The sequence below is a fragment of the Mustelus asterias genome, chromosome 6 (assembly GCF_964213995.1).
Source record: "Mustelus asterias chromosome 6, sMusAst1.hap1.1, whole genome shotgun sequence".
NCBI lineage: Eukaryota > Metazoa > Chordata > Chondrichthyes > Carcharhiniformes > Triakidae > Mustelus > Mustelus asterias.
Genome location: NC_135806.1, coordinates 89868572 through 89888641, shown reverse-complemented (window position 1 = coordinate 89888641; position 20070 = coordinate 89868572). Strand labels below are relative to the sequence as shown.

The 20070-nt window shown below is 41.7% G+C and overlaps 1 protein-coding gene across 2 annotated transcripts in view; it reads left to right on the top strand.

The window, feature by feature from the left end:
• The window catches only part of pam (peptidylglycine alpha-amidating monooxygenase), a 244402-nt gene that overhangs the window by 167452 nt on the left and 56880 nt on the right, over positions 1 to 20070 (top strand). For both annotated transcript variants that reach the window (XM_078214719.1, XM_078214718.1), the window contains exons 10-12: positions 6583 to 6663; positions 8481 to 8557; positions 11240 to 11343. In XM_078214719.1, the coding sequence (XP_078070845.1) occupies positions 6583 to 6663; positions 8481 to 8557; positions 11240 to 11343 (262 nt within the window). The remainder of the gene's footprint in view (positions 1 to 6582; positions 6664 to 8480; positions 8558 to 11239; positions 11344 to 20070) is intronic.

Here is a 20070-nt window from a genome sequence, read left to right as displayed (position 1 = left end):
ATTTGATATCTATCTTCATCTCCATAGGCATTGGCAGAGTTCCGAACTCATCAGTAAACATCAGCCCCGTCATTGTTCTGGTGGTTACGGACATCTTTGTGGTTCCAGGCACTGTGGCGACGTAATTGTTCAGGTGCTTGGACTGTGGATGTGGCTGTGACATTTTGTACTTGTTCCTCCGGCGAAATAGCGTCAGTAATACATTAATGTCCCACAGTGATAAGGCCTCCGTACATGACCAGTTCCTGTCAATAAGTAAGCATAACTTGGACTCAGAAAATAGCAATATTTAAATATGACACAAAAAAGGATTATGGTTCACTGATGGCGATTACAAGCAACTTTGAGAAGGATGTGGACAGGTTAATGGATTGGCAGGTATTTGACCGATGGAACTTCATGTGAAGAATTGAAAAAAAGCAATGTTGGAGAATGAGTAAGAAATAAATCTGTACAGCATATATAATTACCAAAGTAAATGGGATGGCACAGTGGTTAGCACTGCTGCCTCACAGCGCCAGGGACCCAGGTTTGATTCCCGGCTTAGGTCACTGTTTGTGTGGAGTTTGCAAGTTCTCCCCGTGTCTGCGTGTGTTGCCTCTGGGCACTCCGGTTTCCTCCCACAGTCCAAAGGTGTGCGGGTTAGGTGGATTGGCCATGCTAAATTGCCCCTTAGTGTCGGGGGACGAGCTAGGGTAAATGCATGGTGTTATGTGATAGGGCCTGGGTGGGATTGTGGTCGGTGCTGACTTGATGGGCCAAATGGCCTCCTTCTGCACTGTAGGATTCTATGATCTCGAGTTGGGTGTTCATAGAATCCCTACAGTGCAGAAGGAGGCCATTTGGCCCATCGAGTCTGCACCAACTCAGTTGTGGGATAGAGTTGAAAATGCTCAGATCAGCAATTGAATCTTGATTGATGAGGTCTTTCAAGTGCGCTCTCCAACAGACATTGAGAGCTTCCCATTCCATGATCAGACCTCCCTCATCCTTAAGCCTCAGAGGAGCTGGTCCTTGTGTTTGGGGCACAAATGGTCTTTGTGGCAGTGAGGAAGCCGTGGATTTCATTCATGTTAGCAGGATTTTGAATTTCCTTCTCCTTGTCTGTCCACCACACATTTTTCATTTCATGAGTGCACCTTTGTACCTCAGCCATTGCTTGTTGGTAAGCCAGTTTCTTTTACTTTAAGTTTGCGTTATTCCGCCAGGCACAAAGTCTTGTGCTTGCGGGCAGTCAGTTCAGTGATATCCTGATTATTTTCATCAAACCAATCTGATCCTTAAGAGCTTCATTGTTGATCTTTCATGAACATCTCTTCTCTTTACCTATCATGCAGGAACCAGTTTGATGGAATAGTTGAACAGATAAGTTGGTGATTGGCCCAGTAGTGATCAGCCCTCTCATTGTGCTGGTGGTTAAGGACATTTTTGTGGTTCCAGGCACTGTGGTGATGTAGTTGTTCAAGTGTCAGTGCTTGGTCTGTGGATGTGGCCATGACATTTTGTACTTGCTCCTCCGGCGAAATAGGGTCAGTAATACATTAATGTCTCACAGTGATAAGGCCTCCATACATGACCCGTTCCTGTCTATAAGTATGTATCATTTGGACCCAGAAAATAGCAATATTTAAATATGACAGAAAAAAGGATTATAGTTAACTGAGGACGATTACAAGCAACTTTGAGAAGGATATGGACAGGTTAATGGATTGGCAGATATTTGATTGATAAAACTTCATGTGGAAAATTGTAAAAAAGCAACATTGGAGAAAGAGCAAGAAATAAATCTGTACAGTAAATATAATTACCAAAGTAAATGAAACGGTGGCGAGACTGTGGTTCAGACACAGCTTATAAAGGTAGAGGACTTGGTCAGTTTGCAACTATTGGCAAGGGTTGTATCTTCCTCATGGCGTGGTGCAGCACACAACATTAATCTGGATGTGCTGTGTTGACTATGGCAGGACTCCTGCAGAGCGATCCAGGCAATAGAACTATTATGTAAACATCCAATGGTCTTCTCAATCACATTTCTTACAACAGTATGGCTCCCGTTATTGCATGTTGCCCATGTGTGCATGTCCCTTTTTATCCAGTATCCACACTCTGGTTTGTTGTGTTAGCTCAGTTGTAGATAGTACAGCAGATTGTTGCAGTATAAATACACCAATATAACAGGCATTGACTTTCATGAAATGCTGTTTATTGTCACACACCACTTGTATGCTGAGTGGAATCCCGTCCATTTGGGTACATCTCAGACTTGACATGTGGCTGCTGCAGAGTGACGGTGCATGCTGTCAGTGGCACTCTGGGAAAGTCTGCAATCATCGTGAAACTGCTTGCTCACTCCCCCTGCTGCTCCCTGGCAAGAGAGATTAAAATATATCCAACTCTCTTCACAGAGAGTCTCAGAAATCTTCCTTGTGCAACAGCGGATGGCGAGTTGGGATATGTTGCAAATGTCACCTGTTCCAGCCTGGATAGGGTCAAAGTTTGTTGTGATGGTCACCATCATAGCATTTCTATAAATTGTACAACTATGCTGAAAAAAATGTTTAAACATTTTTTATCTTTTCGGAATTATTTTGACATATATTTTCCTTGTTTCTGCACAACATGCAGCATTTGGAATATTTATGTATAGGGTTAGTTTGAGGATTGTTCGTGTGTGAAATTGGGCCTGATTTTACCAAAAATTCACACTTGTTTTCGGGCACGAAATCGCGGTAAAGTAGGGCATCAGGCCTTTAACGCGATCTGCACCCGAATCCGAGCAGATTGCGGCTTTACCGACACCCGATTCAGGCACGGGTCCGGTCCGCGCCCGAATAGGGCGGCCGAATTTAATGAACCGCGCGCCCAACTCTACCGCCAAATCCCACTTTACCGACTTCTGGTCCGTTCCGGATCCGCGCTGTAAGCAACCTGCAGGATAAAAATCCGAAGCGGATTTCTATTCTGCAGCGGAACCTCCAAAGCCCATCCTCTTCGACCATCCTTCGCAGATCCCCCCCTGCTAACCACCCCGGCAGACTCCCCCCCCGCCGGGATCAAGCCGCCGTTGGCAGAGCACGCCCCCAACCTACCTCGATCACTGGTCTCCCTCCACCATCCTTCCGACCTGCAGTCCTTTGAGAGCCTGCAGCACCTTCCTGGCCTTTTGCTGGCGTCCACCGGAGGAGGGGGGGTGGGCTGAGATGGATCTCTGGTTGAGCGGGGGGGAGGATGGACTTGGAAGAATCTTGCAAACTGAAAATAATGTAGCATCTTCTTTGTGCTGCCTAATTATCTATGGGAAAGGTAATTAAACTACAGTGTCCTAGTGAGCAATTAGTGACCTGTAAAATACAATTGTGATCTGTAACTGGATTGTTGATGTCCCTGTAGCCATGAGCCAGGTGCTCAAATGTTCAGAGTCATGTGGTGAACTTGGAAGAATTGTCCCCGTGGTGGAACTTGGTTGGAAATAAGATTCAAGGAGATTACTAAATCTGGGAAATCAACCATAGTGAAAAGAAGTTTGTATTGGCAACTCTTCTCTCACATTCCATGGCAGATGTGCCCCTACTTATGAATGTGATTTGCATGGCAACGTTGGGTGCAGCTAATCTGCCTCTGGAGCAGCCTTGGATCCTTTATATTTCAAAATATATATCCCCCCATCCATATTTTGAAATATTTTCCCAAATTTTTGACTGTCAGGTTTTTAGTTCCTGCGATTATAATTTTGACATTATCTTCCAAAGGGAATTCCTCTAATTCTGCGCGATGTTCAGATGAAAACAGGATGAAAGAAAGGATCCAAGGCTGCTCTCTCTGCTGTTTTTTTCTTTCACACCCGGGCGTGCTGCTTCAGATTTTTTTTCGAACTGCGCATGCGCAGTTCAGAGCTCCATTCGTTCCGGCAGCGCTAAGCCCCGCCCACTGCGCGGATCAGACTGGAGCCGGCAAAAAGCGTATGGGCGCGCTGGAAAGAGGATTCCGGGCTCGGATCTGCATTACGCCCGGATCCGGCCCTTAGACTCCAAATGGTAAAATCGGGCCCATTGTGTGCATAATTCAAAAACTTTTATTTATATTTAAAGTTTGCCAGGAATTTCTCTCCAGTTTCATGATCTGTGTACCCTAACCTCAACCTACAGGTACACTCTATTAGTAGGCAAGCACCTCTACTGAAGTCATTCTTAGCCCAAACTATGCTGATTGCTTCCTTCAGCAACATCACTGAAATTAGGAACCTGCATCCCACAGCTGTTTGGATTATACTGTATTATTCAAATGCCTTCCAATTATTTGACATAATGCAAACCAAAAGCTGAAACACTATGTTGACAGTAATATGCTGGCAGCGCACTTAGTGTATCTACAAGGCCAATCATTTGCATTCAGTGGGAAAATTTACACGACTATGAAATGTGATCCTCAGAAGAGTACCTTGTATCACAATATTGGTAATGAGAGATAATTAGTGTTCTATTACTGCAAACAGCAGAGTGAATAGAACTTGACTTGTTAGTTCCTCTAAAATAGTGGCTCTGTAAATAAGTTGACTATTTTTATATTGCTTGCTTTGATCCACATAAATTATACATGAATAATTTTGAAATTAGATATTTTTAAGATCTAACTATAGCAATTTATTAAGCCATTGTAAAACCAAATCATTGAAATCCATCAGCAGATAGTTGTTTCAAAATAAAAGCAAAGTACTGCCGATGCTGGAAACTGAAGTAAAAGCAGAAAATGCTGGAAAAACTCAGCAGGTCTGGTAGAATCTATACAGAGAGAGAAGCTGTGTTAGTGGAGGCGATTTTGAGCTTGCATTAAAGACGATGACTGCCCAAAATCTCTTAGGAGTTGGGAAACAAGATTTTTGCCACCGAAATCTCATTCCCCAATTTTCCACGCCCCCCCCACACCCCGACATAGTGAGCATGAACCTCATTGCAATAAATTGGAATATCATTCGAGGGCTTCCTCGCAATATGTTCCTCCCCTTCACTGAATATTCATAGTCCTGCATCAGCGAGGTTCACAACAGGCTTTTAAAAACATGAAGCAGTCGAGGGAACCCGTTGGTGGTGTAAAAGTAAGTATCACCTTCGGCGGAGAAGAGGGACATGCTTGGGTACTGCCCCCAGCATTGCCAACTGGGCGCTGCCAGGGCTGGCCCTCTAGATAGCCCCATTGAGGGGGGAGGATTCCTTTTAGGGGTGGGGAAATCCTGATGCTTGTGGGCGGGAGGGGGAGGAGACACGAATCCGATGCTTGTGGTGAGGGCCAGTTTAGTAGGCCCGCCCTGCCAGAGTGATGGCGCAAACTATAGCCCCAGATTGAGAATCTGGTGAGAAAGCCTGCCTGTGCAGCTGGAAAACGACACTCTAGTTTTCTCACTGAAGCTGACACATTTTGGGTAGATTCCACTCAATATTTTACATCCACTTTGACCCTTCTGGACTGAAGAAATCATATTGGACTCCAAACATTTTTCTGGTGCTGCCAGACCTGCCGGGTTTCTCCCATATTTTCTGCTTTAGTCGTTTTAAAATGTAATTTGTAAGACAGCCAGCGTGTCTAATGATCCAAGGATATTTTGCTGGCATGAATCAAATTCATACAAAAATAAACTTCTGTTGATTTACTTTTCATTGCGTACCTAATATCATTTTCAGAATTTAGTATGCTTTCACATTTCAATATGCAAAATGAACGTAGTTGAAGACTTCCAAATCCTGAGCTCTCCCAAAAAGATGGAATGTCAGATTTTAATTCACATTTGCGATGATTTCTGTAAAGTGTAATCTTTCAGTAAGCCAAGATTACTCGTATGAATTCTGGTGTTGGGTATGAAACAAGGGTTAAAATAAAATGGCCCATAATGAGCTTCAATTACATGCTGAACAGTGTGCTGTGACATCATGTGGTATTAAAAGTGACTTGATGCTTAGTGGTTGTCAAAATACTCCAGATGCTGCAAATCTGAAATTAAAATAGAAAATATTGGAAACACTCTGTGAAAAGAGAAACAAAGTTAACATTTAGGTCAATGAACTGGAAAAAGTTAAGATTTACAGTTTATAAACATACATTCTGCTTAATGAAACCTTCGACTGTGTTAGTCCATGTAGCTTAGCGATTCATTGTGTGTTCCCACTGACTCATCAGGGAGCCCTGTTCCGTGTGTTACAAGAATAACAATGTAAATACCGAGATCTTTCCACTTTTGGGGAAACGCAAAATTAGGGGCCATGACTATGAGAGTAATAAATTCAATCAGGAATTCAGGAGATAACCCCCGACCTAAAGTGTATGAATTTGGAACTTGCTGCCACATAAAGTAGTTTTTTGGGGATTGAAATGTAGACAAAGGCACCGTTGAGATTGTGAATAATAGAGATGCATTGAAAGGGAAGCTAGATAAATAAATTGGGAAGAAGAGATTAGGAAGTTATATGGTGCGATGAAGTACGGTGGTGGAGTCTTGTGTACCATAAATGCTGGCATTGAGCAGGTGAGCAGAATGGCCTGTTTCCATGCTGTAATTTCTATGTAACTTGTAAATTGTTTTTTTTCTTTCAGTCGTAAATGCAGATATTGCTTGTTTATATAAACAGACTACTATACATCCATTTGCCTTCAGAACACATACTCATCAATTAGGTAAGAATAATGTTATCTTTCTTGATTTCCTTTTCTGAAATGCATGAGAAAGCTTCTCTGTAAGAATGCAGAAATTTTGGCATTACAAAACCTGCCGGTTTTCTAAATTGTCCTTCATAGCATTTTTATTATGTAGTCAAAGGAACAGATGGAATGTGAAAAGGTGACTCAACTCATCAAGCCTATTTTCTCTATAAACCCAATGATTTTATATCCACTAATTAAAGCAATCACCTCAAGGAAGCAACAAAAGAAACTGGTAAATTTTGAAGATGAAACTCCAAGAGTATAACCTAAAACTATTAATCCAATTTTATAGCCCACACAATCCCAGTTTGTTATTGCCTTCCACAGATGACTCATCCCTATTGCAAATAGCACATGAATCATTTTCCGTGGAGAATTTAATCACCCGTGTTTATCGTTATTTTGAATCTTTCCTTATTGAACAAATACTCATCCAGCATCATATTATTTTTGCAATTCATTTTAACCACACCTGGCTTGGGGGTGGTTCCATAGATGATTGAAGTGGTAATTTTTGAATTTTTAATTATGAATTTCAGTGGGCTAATCCTGTCTGCATCAAGTTTTTACATAGCACAGCTTTGCAAGCTAGACTGGTTACTGCGGCAATGAATTGATTACAAAAATCCTGAAAAAGGAACCATAGTCTTTTTAAGATGTCAATGATAACATCTTACAGCTGTAAATTATTTTATGGTGGTGAGATCATATAAAGTTATGATATTAAGCAACTTTGCTAATATGGCCAGAAATATTATTCCGCATATTGTTTATGAATAGTGTGAAACTTCTGGGGAAATTTTCAAAGTCGAGAAATAGGGATAGATTGGGATAGAAATTGGAATTGGGATAGAAATTTCTCTGCTATAGCAGGCTGAGGAGCAGGGATGTTTGAAACTGAGGTAATGTAGCGCCATTACTGATTGATGGATATTACAACAGCATTACATGTTTATACAAGCTGTGTTCACCAGAAACTCATTATAAATACTGAGAGGGGAATTAAAGTGGGAAAAGTTGACAGCAGGCAGGAAATGCACTCGGGTATAAAGACCCTGATAATCTACGATTTACCTGCCAAGATGTGACTAACAAGAGCCTGGCATTGCCCTGTGATTTTCCTTGCATTTGTGAAGACTCCCTTGAGATGTCTCTGTTGCTCACATACCAGAAAGGTCAAAGCTGTGCGGGGTGGGGGATGTTGGTCTCTCCCCATCACACTCTTGTAAGAGGCTTTAAACTTCTTTACTTTATAATTGTTTGTCTCCTTCAGGGATTCAGGCTAGGATTCCATCCTGAAGCCAGCGACATGCCCGTAATCAATTGTTGTTGGTGGTATGGTTGAGCTGGCCTGGGATACCTCTGATGGAGAACTCTAGCAAATTAGTCAAACACAATTTTCCCTTCATATAACCATGCTGACGGATGGATTACGTTTTGACTTTCCAAATGTCCTGTTATTACTTCCTTAATAATGGATTCTAACAATTTCCCAACGACAGATGTTTGAAAAGAACATGAATCAATGTTCAGGTTTACAGCTAGTTTCTTGAAATAGAATTTCATTTTAATCAATACTTATTGGAGAAAGTAATATGTTGGTGTGACACAATTATTTCTGTCTCATCTGACTGCACATGTTGACCAGACATATAATTTGTAATTCACTGACCTCTAGTCGTAGTTTTCAGTAATACCCTTTTAAGGTACAATGTGTGTTGAATTGTCATGCTTCAGTGCATTTTTACTTTGCCAATAACTGTGTTCAATGTTGATTTCTGTAATTTTAGGTCAGGTGGTTAGTGGGTACAGAGTAAGGGATGGAAAATGGACATTAATAGGCCGACAGAGTCCACAACTGCCGCAGGTTTGTCTTCTCAATTCGTGCAATTTGCAAATATTGGTGCAATTCTTGCTGAAGTAAATTTTTTTGCAGTGCATCCCATTAGTTAGACTATTCCCGTACCCTCCCCGTTCCATCCCATCCTTAAATTCAACATTTTTTGTCTTGTAAGTCGCTGAGTGTGTTAACTGATGCTGCTACAGGACAACTGAGAACTTGATGAACAACACTGGCTGCCAGTCTATCTCCTCAACCAATGATATTTAAGGATTGAGAAAGAAAGTAAGAAATGACTGAGCATGAAGAGGGTAAATTAGAGTCATGTGGGGTAGAGCAATACATTCAGGAAACAACTAGAGAGTAGTCTATTTTAGATCTAACATTGTGCAATTGTAAAGAACTAATTAACCTTGTAAAGGAGCCTTTAGGAGTGAGCAACCAAGATATAATAGAATTTTACATATAGTTTGAAAATGATGTATTTCAATCAGAAGCTAGGATCTTAAAATTAAACAAAGAAAACTATATTAAAAGATAGCATGAACAAATACATGAATAGGATGGGAATGGAGGGATATGGTCCCCAGAAGGGTAGGGGGTTTTAGTTGAGTCGGGCAGCACGGTCAGTGCAGGCTTGGAGGGCTGCAGGGCCTGTTCCTGTGCTGTAATTTTCTTTGTTCTTTGGTATGACAGTGAATGGGCAATGGCTAACATTTAAACAACTAATACTTAGTTTACAACAAAAATACAGTCCATTCATGCACAAAAGCCCAGTGAGAAAAATGTTCCAAACATGGCTAACAAAAGAAATCAAGGATTGTATTAGATCAAAAGAAAAGGCGTATGAAGTGCCAAAATATTGGTAAGCATGAGGATTGGGAGCATTTTAGAACTCTGCAAGGAAGTCCAAGAAAAAAAGAAGGGAAAATGGAATATGAGAGTAAACTAGTGAGAAACACTATAAAAGTTTCTGCAGATATGTAAAAAGGCAAAGATTAGCAAAACAAATGTGGGTCCATTACAAACTGAGACAACAGAACTTATAATTGGGAATAATGAAATGGTAGAGGGACTAAACAAATACTCTTGTGTCCGTCTTCGCAGAGGAAAATATAAAAAAAACGCGCAGAAGTAATAGAGTATCAAAGAACTACTGTAAATGAGAAACTGCAAGGTATTAATGTTAGTAAAAAGATAAGTAAAGAAATTAATGGGATTTAAAATAAATAAATCCTCTGGACCAGTTAATCTACATCCCAAAATGCTGAAGGAAGTGGTTGGAGAGAGTAGATGCATTGAGGGACATCTTTCAAAATTCTATAGACTCTGGAATGGTTATTGCAGATTGGAAGGTAGCAAATTTAACCCCCCTAGTTAAGAAATGAAGGAGAGAGAAAACGGGGAACTACAGACCTGTTAGGCTAATATTAGTTGTAGAGAAAATACTAGAATCTATAATAAAGGTTGTGGTACAGGGCACTTGGAAAATAATGGGAAGATTGGGCAGAATCAACATGGATTTAAAGGGAAAATTATGTTTAACCAACGAGTTGGAGCTTTTTGAGGATGTAAATAGCAGAATAGATGGGGAACTAGTGGATATGGGGCATTTGGAATTTCAGGAAGCTTTTGATACGATTTCCACATGGTTAGTGAACAAAATTAAAGTGCATGAGATTAGGAGAATACACTGGCATGTATTGAGAACTGGTTAATGGACAGGACAGAAAGCAGAATAAGAATAAATGGGTCATTTTCAGGTTGGCAAGCTGTAACTAGTGGGGTACCGCAAGGATCAGTGTTTGGACCTAGCTTTTCACAATCCGTATTAATGATTTGATGTGGGATTAAGTGTAATATTTCCAGGTTGCAGATGACTCAAAGCGAGGTGAAACTGTGAATTGTGAGGAGGATGCAAAGATGCTTCGAGGGGATTTGGAAAGGCTTTTGAGTGGGCAAAAAAATGGCAGATGGAGTACAACGTGGAGGAATGTGAAAAAACAGAAATAGAGTATATTTTAAATGCTGAGAGGCTGGCAAGTGTTGGAATTTCAAAGGGACTTGGGTGTTTTTGTTCCTGAGTTGCTGAAAGCTAACATGCAAATACAACAAGCAATTAAAAAGGTAAAATAGTATGTTGGCTATTATTGCAAGAGGATTTGAATATAGGAGTAACATGCCTCACTGCAATTATATAAAGCCTTGGTGAGACCTCACTTCTTTAGAATCTTTAGAATTCTCTGTTCCAAAGGATTGTGGAAGCTCAGTTGCTCAACATGTTCAAGACTGAGATTCTACATGTTAAAAACTTCAAGCGATATGGGGATGGTGCAGGAAGATAGTATTGAAGTGGAAGATCAGCCATGGTTCTTGATGGCTAGCACAGACATGATGGTCCGGAGGGCCTCGTTTTGTGTCATAAAACTTTGACTCTAATCTCATTGAATGGCAGAGCAGTGTCAAAGGACTGAATGGAGCAGTGCAAATCATTCAGCAAATTGTTGCAATTTGTAATTCGTGGGCGATCTCTTCCTCACTGCATGTTGCTGAACAATTTACATATTAATAATGGCAAGTTGTTTCGGCAACAAATTTTGGGTCATTGACTTTAAATGTTATCCATTTAAATTGTTTAAAATTTAATCCTTGAAAATAATTGCCCTGGAAGCCTTTTGTAAATTTGCTTTGGAACTTTGTTCTTCTTAGGCTTTCTATCAAATGGACAATTCAGTGGATATTAAATATGGTGACACCATTACTGCTAGATGTGTTTTCACAGGAAAAGGAAGGACAACTGTTACACGGATTGGGTATGTCCCATTTCATTGCTGGAGGAGTATTATTTATTTCAACCTTGATTGTAACCTTGCTTCTGAAAATTGGGGCCTCTGATGATTTTTTGCATTATTTATCTTTGTTATTTAGGTTTTCTTACGAGAAGTATTCAGGATAATCTCTTATTGGGTAATAAATTGTTTTGTCAATATTATATCATGTCTTATAACAGCTACATTGTCCAAATGACTGGAAAGTATATTATCAAATGAAAAGAAATCCATGCTCATTTCTGTACAAAGTCAGTAACCACAGATGCTTGATTTGATCATTTATGCAGAATAGCGTTGAATTTCATATCTGTGCGCAGAGCAAGACTGGTGAGGCAGTGGTATAGTGGTATTATCACTGGACTAGAAAGCCAGAGACTCTGGATAATGTTCTGGAAACCTGGGTTTGAAACTCACCACGGCAGATGGTGGAATTTGAATTCAATAAAAATCTGGCATTTAAAAAAAAGTCTAATGAAGACCGATTGTTGTAAAACCGCATCTGGTTCATTAATGCCCTTTAGGGAAGGAAACCTGCCACACTCAACTTGTCTGGCCTACATGTGACTCCAGACTACAACAATATCTTCTGATAAAAGGCAATTAGGGATAGGCAATAAATGCAGGCCCAGCTAGTAATGTCCACATACCATGAATGCATAAAAAAATTCCCAAGACCATGTTGTTTCACAAAGAACAATGGAGTTGATTAAAAGCTGGTGGGAGGGAGGATTAAACTCTTCGAAAAATACAGTGGAGGCTGGAGTTCGAAATATAAACAGAAAATGCTGGAAATGCTCAGGAGGACAGATAGCATCTGCGTACAGAGAAACAGCTGGTGAAATGCCATTGACCTGAAACATTGATTCCGGAAGGCTGAGTCCCTAGAGGAGCTTCCTTCGGGCTGCATTTTCTGTACTGCTGTCAAGGCAGCCTGCCTGTCGCTCTTTCCTTCCACATAAAGGCAATTGGATCTATTTGTGGCACCTGAAGAATAGCAGACTGAGGGTGAAATTTTTCAAACCAGCTCACAGTGCATTTGGTGTGGCGAATCTGGCGGGAGGCAAAAACTCTCAAACCCGTTGGCATAAAATCAAGTTGCAGTTCTCTCAATGATGGGATAATGGTGGGTCGCGGTTTCTGCTGGCAGGTGGCACAAATGCTATTTACATTCGTTTGTATCTCATGAATGCCCATTAAAACAACTGCCCGCTGGCATCCCATTAGGCCTTTCAATCTTTTGTCATACCAGCATAAAATTGTCAGTGTCAAACCCGATTGCTAATGAGTGGCATTTTGCCAAAGACTTTGGGGTGAGTACAACAACTTTCTGCTGTAATGCTGCGCTGCTCTTGATGCACTGTACATCAACCTGCCCTCTGCTGGGGCAGACCAGGCTGTGGGACTCATGCAGCCACTGCAACAAAGATGCGATGTTCAACCAGGGTGGAGTGAGTGGTAAGGCTGGTGTGTGTGTGTGTGTGTGTGTGTGTGTGGGGGGGGGGGGGGGGGGGGGGGGTGGATGAGATGGGTGTGGCCTAATGGAGACGAGGGGGGAAATGTGGAAGGAGGGCTGTGCAAAGAGGGGAAGGAGGAAAGACTAGGTCGATGAACACTAGAAGGCAGAAGGAAGACTAAGGGGAGGGATGCTGGACCTCGACAAAGCTGTATCAAAAGTTCACAGGCAAGAGAGTCAAAGGAATACCACATCATTTACTGCAAGGGGATGCATGAAAGCTCACATGCAGTGAGTAAATGCTCAAGTGGAACATGCCTTGCATGGGCTCAGGGAGTGGGGGCTTGAATCAAGGAATAGACTTTTTCTTGTGGTTACAAGCCTTTTCCTTCTGGATGCTGATATCTCGCACGGTCTGGTGAGGGCTGGTGGGTTGAAGACAGCGATATGCGTGGCCTGGATTGGAATTTAAATGAGGTGCCGAGATCTTCGAACCTGCCAACTGACAGCAGGGTGACAAAACTGCCAACCTGCCAGGTGACTCAGAGAGGAACACACTTGTACATAATTATGTTCCAAATGCAGAATTCGGCACGGAATCCTGCCATTTTGTGCTCATCTAATTTCTGGCCTCTTGTGAATCCTTGATTTTAATTGCTCTACCATTGGTGGCCATACCTTCAACTGCCTAGACCCTAAGTTCTGTAATTCTCTCTTTAAACCTTGCCATCTCACTACCTTTTTTTCCTGCAAAGTTGCTCCTTAAAACCTTCATCTGTGAGCAAGTTTTTTGGTCATTTATCCTAATTTTTCCATACATGGCTCAGGTGTCAATTTTCCATTCTAATATTCCTGTTAAGCTCTTTGGGACACTTCATGATAATGGTTATTACTGTTGGTGTACACTTTGAAGAGCGAGGTTGATGCCCCCATTGCAGAAGCCAGGGCTGTTACTTGAATTTTTGTTACTGCTGATACTGCTGATTGACCTGGCACTGCCACTTGCTGCAGGGTGGGTTGCAGTGCCATGCACTTATCCATCTTGGTGCCACTGATGTGAATCAACATGCTTTCAGTATCTCCAGTAGTTGCATGACCTTCTTTTGAAAGTTGGATTGAAAGACTTGGCGAAGGAATCAGAATATTTACTATGGTCAACAAGCTCTCATTCCAAACTTTCCTTGGTCAAATATTTTTGTGAAACACTGAGCATCTTTCTCTGGCTCACTAAGATATCTGAATCATGTGTCTTTGCAGTTGTGCTCGGAAAGGGGACCATGCTTGTCAATGTATGTAAAGGGGTGTTGACAGCTCCTGATGCAGAAGGGTTCGCTTTCCATTCTTGTTCCTCTGCACGTTGCTGTAGCATATCTGGGAGAAAATGTGATGAAACCATTGGGAGCTGAGGAGCATATTTAATACACTCACATTTCAGAACAAAGAATAGTGTTTCATTATTTCATGCAGAAGGCGGCACGGTAGCACAGTGGTTAGCACTGCTGCTTCACAGCTCCAGGGACCTGGGTTCGATTCTCGGCTTGGGTCATTGTCTGTCTGGAGTTTGCACATTCTCCTCGTGTCTGCGTCCTTCACATCCAACCCAGTGCAGCAAATCTCATGGGGTGCAACACAGAGATTCCACACACACAGCACATCATTTTGAGGGCACTAGCTGCCATATTTACAATCAGTAAATAGCCTAAATGTCCCAAGCTGCTTTGAAAACAGCTATAGAGGGAAAGTAAAGGGGTAGGATGGAGAAGGTAAGAGGGTATGGTGGCTGGCGGGTGAGGTGGGGAAGGGTTAGGTGGTCAGGAGGAGTTGTCAGGTTGCGGCAGAATCAGGTCAAGGAGGAAGTTGGGCTATCGTAGTTAGTCAAGTAGGGAGTGTCAGTTGTAGAGTTACCCAGCCCTTAGACTTGATTTTATTCAAACATTTCCTGGTAAACTATTTAGATACGTAAGTTAGAACAGTATTAAGTCTCCGATTCTTGAGTCATGACAATACATTCATCCCAACGATCAGTCTGATAAAGTTTCTCTAAACTGCTTCCAATACAAGTACATCCCTCAATTAAAAGACCAGATTTGTATAGAGTACCCTAGGTGTGGTCTCACCAATGCTCTGTACAGTTGTAGCAAACTTCCCTCCTTTTATACTCCCCCTTGCAATAAAGGCCAAACTTCCAGTTGCTTTCCTAATAACATGCTGTACTTGCCCGCTAGATTTTTGTGATTCAGGTACAAAGGCACCCAAAACCCTCTGCACAGCAACATTCTGCAGTCATTCTCAAATAATCTGCTTTTCTATTCTTCCCATCAAAATAGACAATCTCATATTTTCCAACATTAAATTTTGCCAAACTTTTCTCCACTCCCTTAACATATCTATATTATTTTGCAGGCTCTTTGTGTCCTCTTCGCAACTTGCTTTTCTTTCTTTGTACCACCAGCGAATATGGCTACTGTACATTTGGTCCCATCATCCAGCTCGTTAGAATAGATCGTAAATAGTTGAGTCTGCCAGGACTGATCCCTGTGGTATTCAACTTGCTATAGTTTGCCTACTTGAAAATGACCCATTTATCCCAACTCCTTGTTTCTTGTTAGTCAATCCTCTATCCATGCTAATTACAGTCACAGAATGGTTACAGCACAGAAGGAGGCCGTTGGGTCCATCGTGTCTACACCAGGTCTCCAAAATGAGCATTATGACTTAGTGCCATTCTCCTGCCTTTTCCCCCATACTGTTTGTTGCACATGATTTTTGTTCAAATAATCATCTAATGCCCCAACACTGAGGTCTTGTACAGTAACATTTTATGTGCTATTTTATTGATGTCTTTTGGAAATCGAAATACACTGCATCTACTGTTTCTCCTTTATCCACTGAGCCTATCACATCCTTAGGGAACACCAATAAATTTGTCAAATGCAATTCCCCTTTCCAAAACCGTGGTGACTCTGTCTAATTGTATTATGATTTTCTAAATGTCCTGCTACTATCTCTTTAATAATGGATTCTGGCACATTCCCAACAGCAGATGCTAGGCTAACTGGTTGAGAGTTTTCCACCTTCTGGTTCCCTACTTTCTTGAATGGAGGTACTGCATTTGTGCTTTTCCAATCTGCTGTGACATTTCTAGAATCTAGGGAAGTATGTTTGTGGATTCATTAAAAGATTTGCCCATTATTTTCTAAAGTTTAATTGCACTCTACAATTATTCCTAGTGACCCATTTCCTTTCCAGTGGCGGTCATGTGGAACCAGCTGTTTTGTGCAAATATTTGATTGCCACAATTCTAATATTTAGTTATGAAATTGTAACTCTGCTACCTGTATCCTAATTTATTCCAAACCCTGTTCACACTGCTTGTTTATCTAGGTTAGCTTTTGGTCCAGAAATGTCACTGTTTGTAAAATTTAATCCTGTTTTCAAATCCATCCATTGCATCGACCCTCCCAATCTCTGCAGCTTTCTCAGCCCTACGACCCTCTGAGATCTTTGCTTCTCCCATTCTGGCCTCTTGTACATCCCCAATTTTCAATGCTGTGCCACTACTGACCTTCAGCTGATTCGGCCTTATCTCTGAACTTCCCTTGCAAAATCTCTCCATTACTACCTTTGCTTAATGCTCTCTGACTTCTCAAAGCAAGTTTTTGGTCAGATATTCTATTTCTCCTTTTGCAGCTCAATGTCAAATTTTGTTAGAAATGCTCGTTCCTGTGAAATGCCTTTTGTCGCATTTTACTCCATGAAAGGTGCTATTTAAATGAAACTAGTGTTTGCTTCTGTTAGAGCTTTGGCCATTTGCTGACCATGCCCACCCATTCAAAATTTCTGGAAATACATTTTTGTTTAAATGCCATCGTTGTTTGATGCAGCATAAGAAGAAAACTACCTTACTTCCTGGATTAAAATCAGGAAATGCTTGAAGCACTGCTGCATCTGTTGAGAGAAAAAGTAAACATTTCAGGTCAATGACTTTCGACTAAAACTGGAATAAGTTAGATGCTTCACAGTTTCTGAGCAAGTACAGAGCCACGCAGAAAGAGCCCATGTGGAGGAGACGTAGGAATGATTAAATGGTAAAGGGGATAATGGTGCAAGGTCACCAATGCTTATTTGTGTGGGAAAACAGTTAGGAAAAATTGATTAATGTAGTAAAGAAAAGCTAATCAGAGGGAAGTATTTTGGATGAATTGAAACTTCCTTCAGTTGAACATCAGGGAGGAAGAGTGTCAATGTTTGGCATCTGTCTTAAACTCTGCTCCCTTGCCACTTGCCACAACCCCCTTATTGACTATTTGCTTTGGCTGAGCAACCCTGCTAACCCCAAGCTAAGTGTCAGCTGTGATTCAGTTAGTTGCACTTTGCCTCTGGCTCACGTGTTCAAATGAACACAAAGATCTCGGCAGGTGCTCCAGCACAGTACTTAAAGCAGTGGCGGAGGCATGTTGTCTTTCAGATGAGAAATCAAACTGAGACCCACCTTTCTTCTCAGATGAATGTAAAAGATCCCACCACCCTACTTCGAAGAAGAGCAGGTGAGATATCCCCGGTGTTCTGGCCAATATTTATTCCTTAAATAATAGCGCAAAAAAAATTAACAGACCTTTATCACATTGCTGTTTGTGTAATTTTGCTCTGTGCAAATTGACTGCCATGTTTCCTACATGACAATAGTGACTGCAAAAGTAGTTAACGGACTATAAAGTGTTTTCATACATTGAGGACATGAAAGGCACTGTATAAAATGCAAGCTCTATTTTTCTTTCAGACCTGATACCCCACAAAAAACAATATTACCACTGCTGTAACAGTTAGACGATGGAGGCGGGAAACAAAAATGTATTTCCATTCTCTCTCTTTCTCTCTCTTCTCCCCCTTCTGTCCCTTTTAAGAGATTGTCTGGTAGTGGAATATGAGGAAGTAGGTAGGATAATATGCAGGTTAGCATGATCATTATGAAACTGTGATGTGTGACAACCAGTAGTTGTCATACCCTTCCCTGTCTCCCTAATCTCAAGTGGGGTAATGCTCATAGCTGTTAACCTTATTTTCTTTAGAACTATCACAGCAACAAGTATCAGAAGAGAGGAAGGAAAGGGCTAAAAGGGGTCACGAAAAGTCATTGGCCAGCAGGATTAAGGAAAATCCCAAGGCTTTTTATACATATAAAGAGCAAAAGGGTAGACAGGGAGTGGGTTGGCCCACTCAAGGACGGGAGGGAATCTATGCATGGAGCCAGAGGAAATGGGCAAGGTATTAAATGAGTACTTTGTGTCAATATTCACCAAAGAGAAGGACCTGGTGGATGATGAGTCGTGGAAAGGATGTGTAGATAGTTTGAGTCATGTTGAGACCAAAAAGGAGGAGGTATTGGGGTTCTTGAGAAACATTAAGGTAGACAAGTCCCCAGGGCCTGATGGGATATACCCCAGAATACTGAGAGAGGAAATTGCGGGGGCCTTGAGAGGAATGTTTGTATTCTCACTGGCTACAGGGGAGGTCCCGGAGGATTGGAGAGTAGCTCATGTTGTTCCTTTGTTGAAGAAGGGTAGCAAGAATAATCCAGGTAATTACAGGCTGGTGAGCCTTACGCCAGTGGTAGGGAAATTATTGGAGAGGATTCTTCGAGACAGGATTTACTCCCACTTGGAAATAAGCGGATGTATTAGCGAGAAGCAACATGGCTTTGTGAAGCGGAGGTCATGTCTCGCTAACTTGCTCGAGTTTTTCGAAGAAGTGATGAAAATGATTGAGGGTAGGGCAGTGGATGTTATCTACATGGACTTCAGTAAGGCCATTGACAAGGTCCCTCATGGCAGACTGGTGAGAAGGTGAAGTCACAAGGGATCAGAGGTGAGCTGACAAAGTGGATACAGAACTGGCTCAGTCATAGAAGACAGAGGGTAGCAGTGGAAGGGTGCGTTTCTGGATGGGGGGCTGTGACAAGAGGCATTCCTCAGGGATCAGTGCTGGAGCCTTTGCTATTTCTAATATATATATATATAAATGATTTGGAGGAAAATGTAACTGGTTTGATTTAGTAAATTTGCGGATGACACAAAGGTTGGTGGATTTGCGGACAGCGATGAGGAACATCCGAGGATACAGCAGGATATAGATTGATTGGAGACTTGGGCGGAGAGATAGCAGATGGGATTTAATCTGGACAAATGTGAGGTAATGCATTTTGGAAGGTCTAATATAGATAGGAAATATAAAGTAAACGGCAGAACCCTTGAGAGTATTGATAAGTAGCGGGATCGGGGTGTACAGGTACACAGGTCACTGAAAGTGGCAATGCAGGTGGAGAAAGTAGTCAAGAAGGCGTATGGCATGCCTGTCTTCATCGGCCGGGGCATCGAGTTTAAAAATTGGCAAGTTATGTTGCAGCTTTGTAGAACCTTAGTTAGGCCACATTTGAAATATAGTATTCAATTCTGGTCACCACACTACCAGAAGGATGTGGAGGCTTTGGAGAGGATACAGAAAAGATTTACCAGGATGTTGCCTGGTATGGAGGGTATTAACTGAGGAGAGGTTGGATAAACTTGGTTTGTTCTCACTGGAACGACGGAGGTGGAGGAGCGATCTGATAGAAGTCTATAAGATTGAGGGGCATGGACAGTGTGGATAGTCAGTTTTCCCTAGAGTGGAAGAGTCAATTACTAGGGGGCATAGGTTTATGGTGCGAGGGGCAAGGTTTAAAGGAGGTGTACGAGGCAAGTCTTTTACACAGAAGGTGGTGAGTACCTGGAACTTGCTGCTGGGGGAGGTCATGGAAGCAACTACGATGGTGAGTTTTAAGGGGCGTCTTGACAAATGCCATGAATAGGATGGGAATGGAGGGATATGGTCCCTGGAAGGGTAGGGGGTTTTAATTCAGTCAGTGCAGGCTTGGAGGGCCGAAGGGCCTGTTCCTGTGCTGTAATTTTCTTTGTTCTTTGAAGACAAAAAAGTGGGGGGAAATGATGCAGAACAAAAAGGCAGAAATAACGTCCTCATGACAGAAGCAATAAGATAAATATGAACCAGGAGGAGCAGAAAGATCAAGTAATCCCTGTTTTCTCCTTCACAAACTGTTCGGATACTTCCAACCCGGAAGAGAAATTATATATTTTTAAAATTTATTTATTAGTGTCACAAGTAGGCATATATTAACACTGCAATGAAATTACTGCGAAAATCCCCTAGTTGCCGCATTCTGCCACCTGTTCGGGTACACTAAGGGAGAATTTGGCACGGCC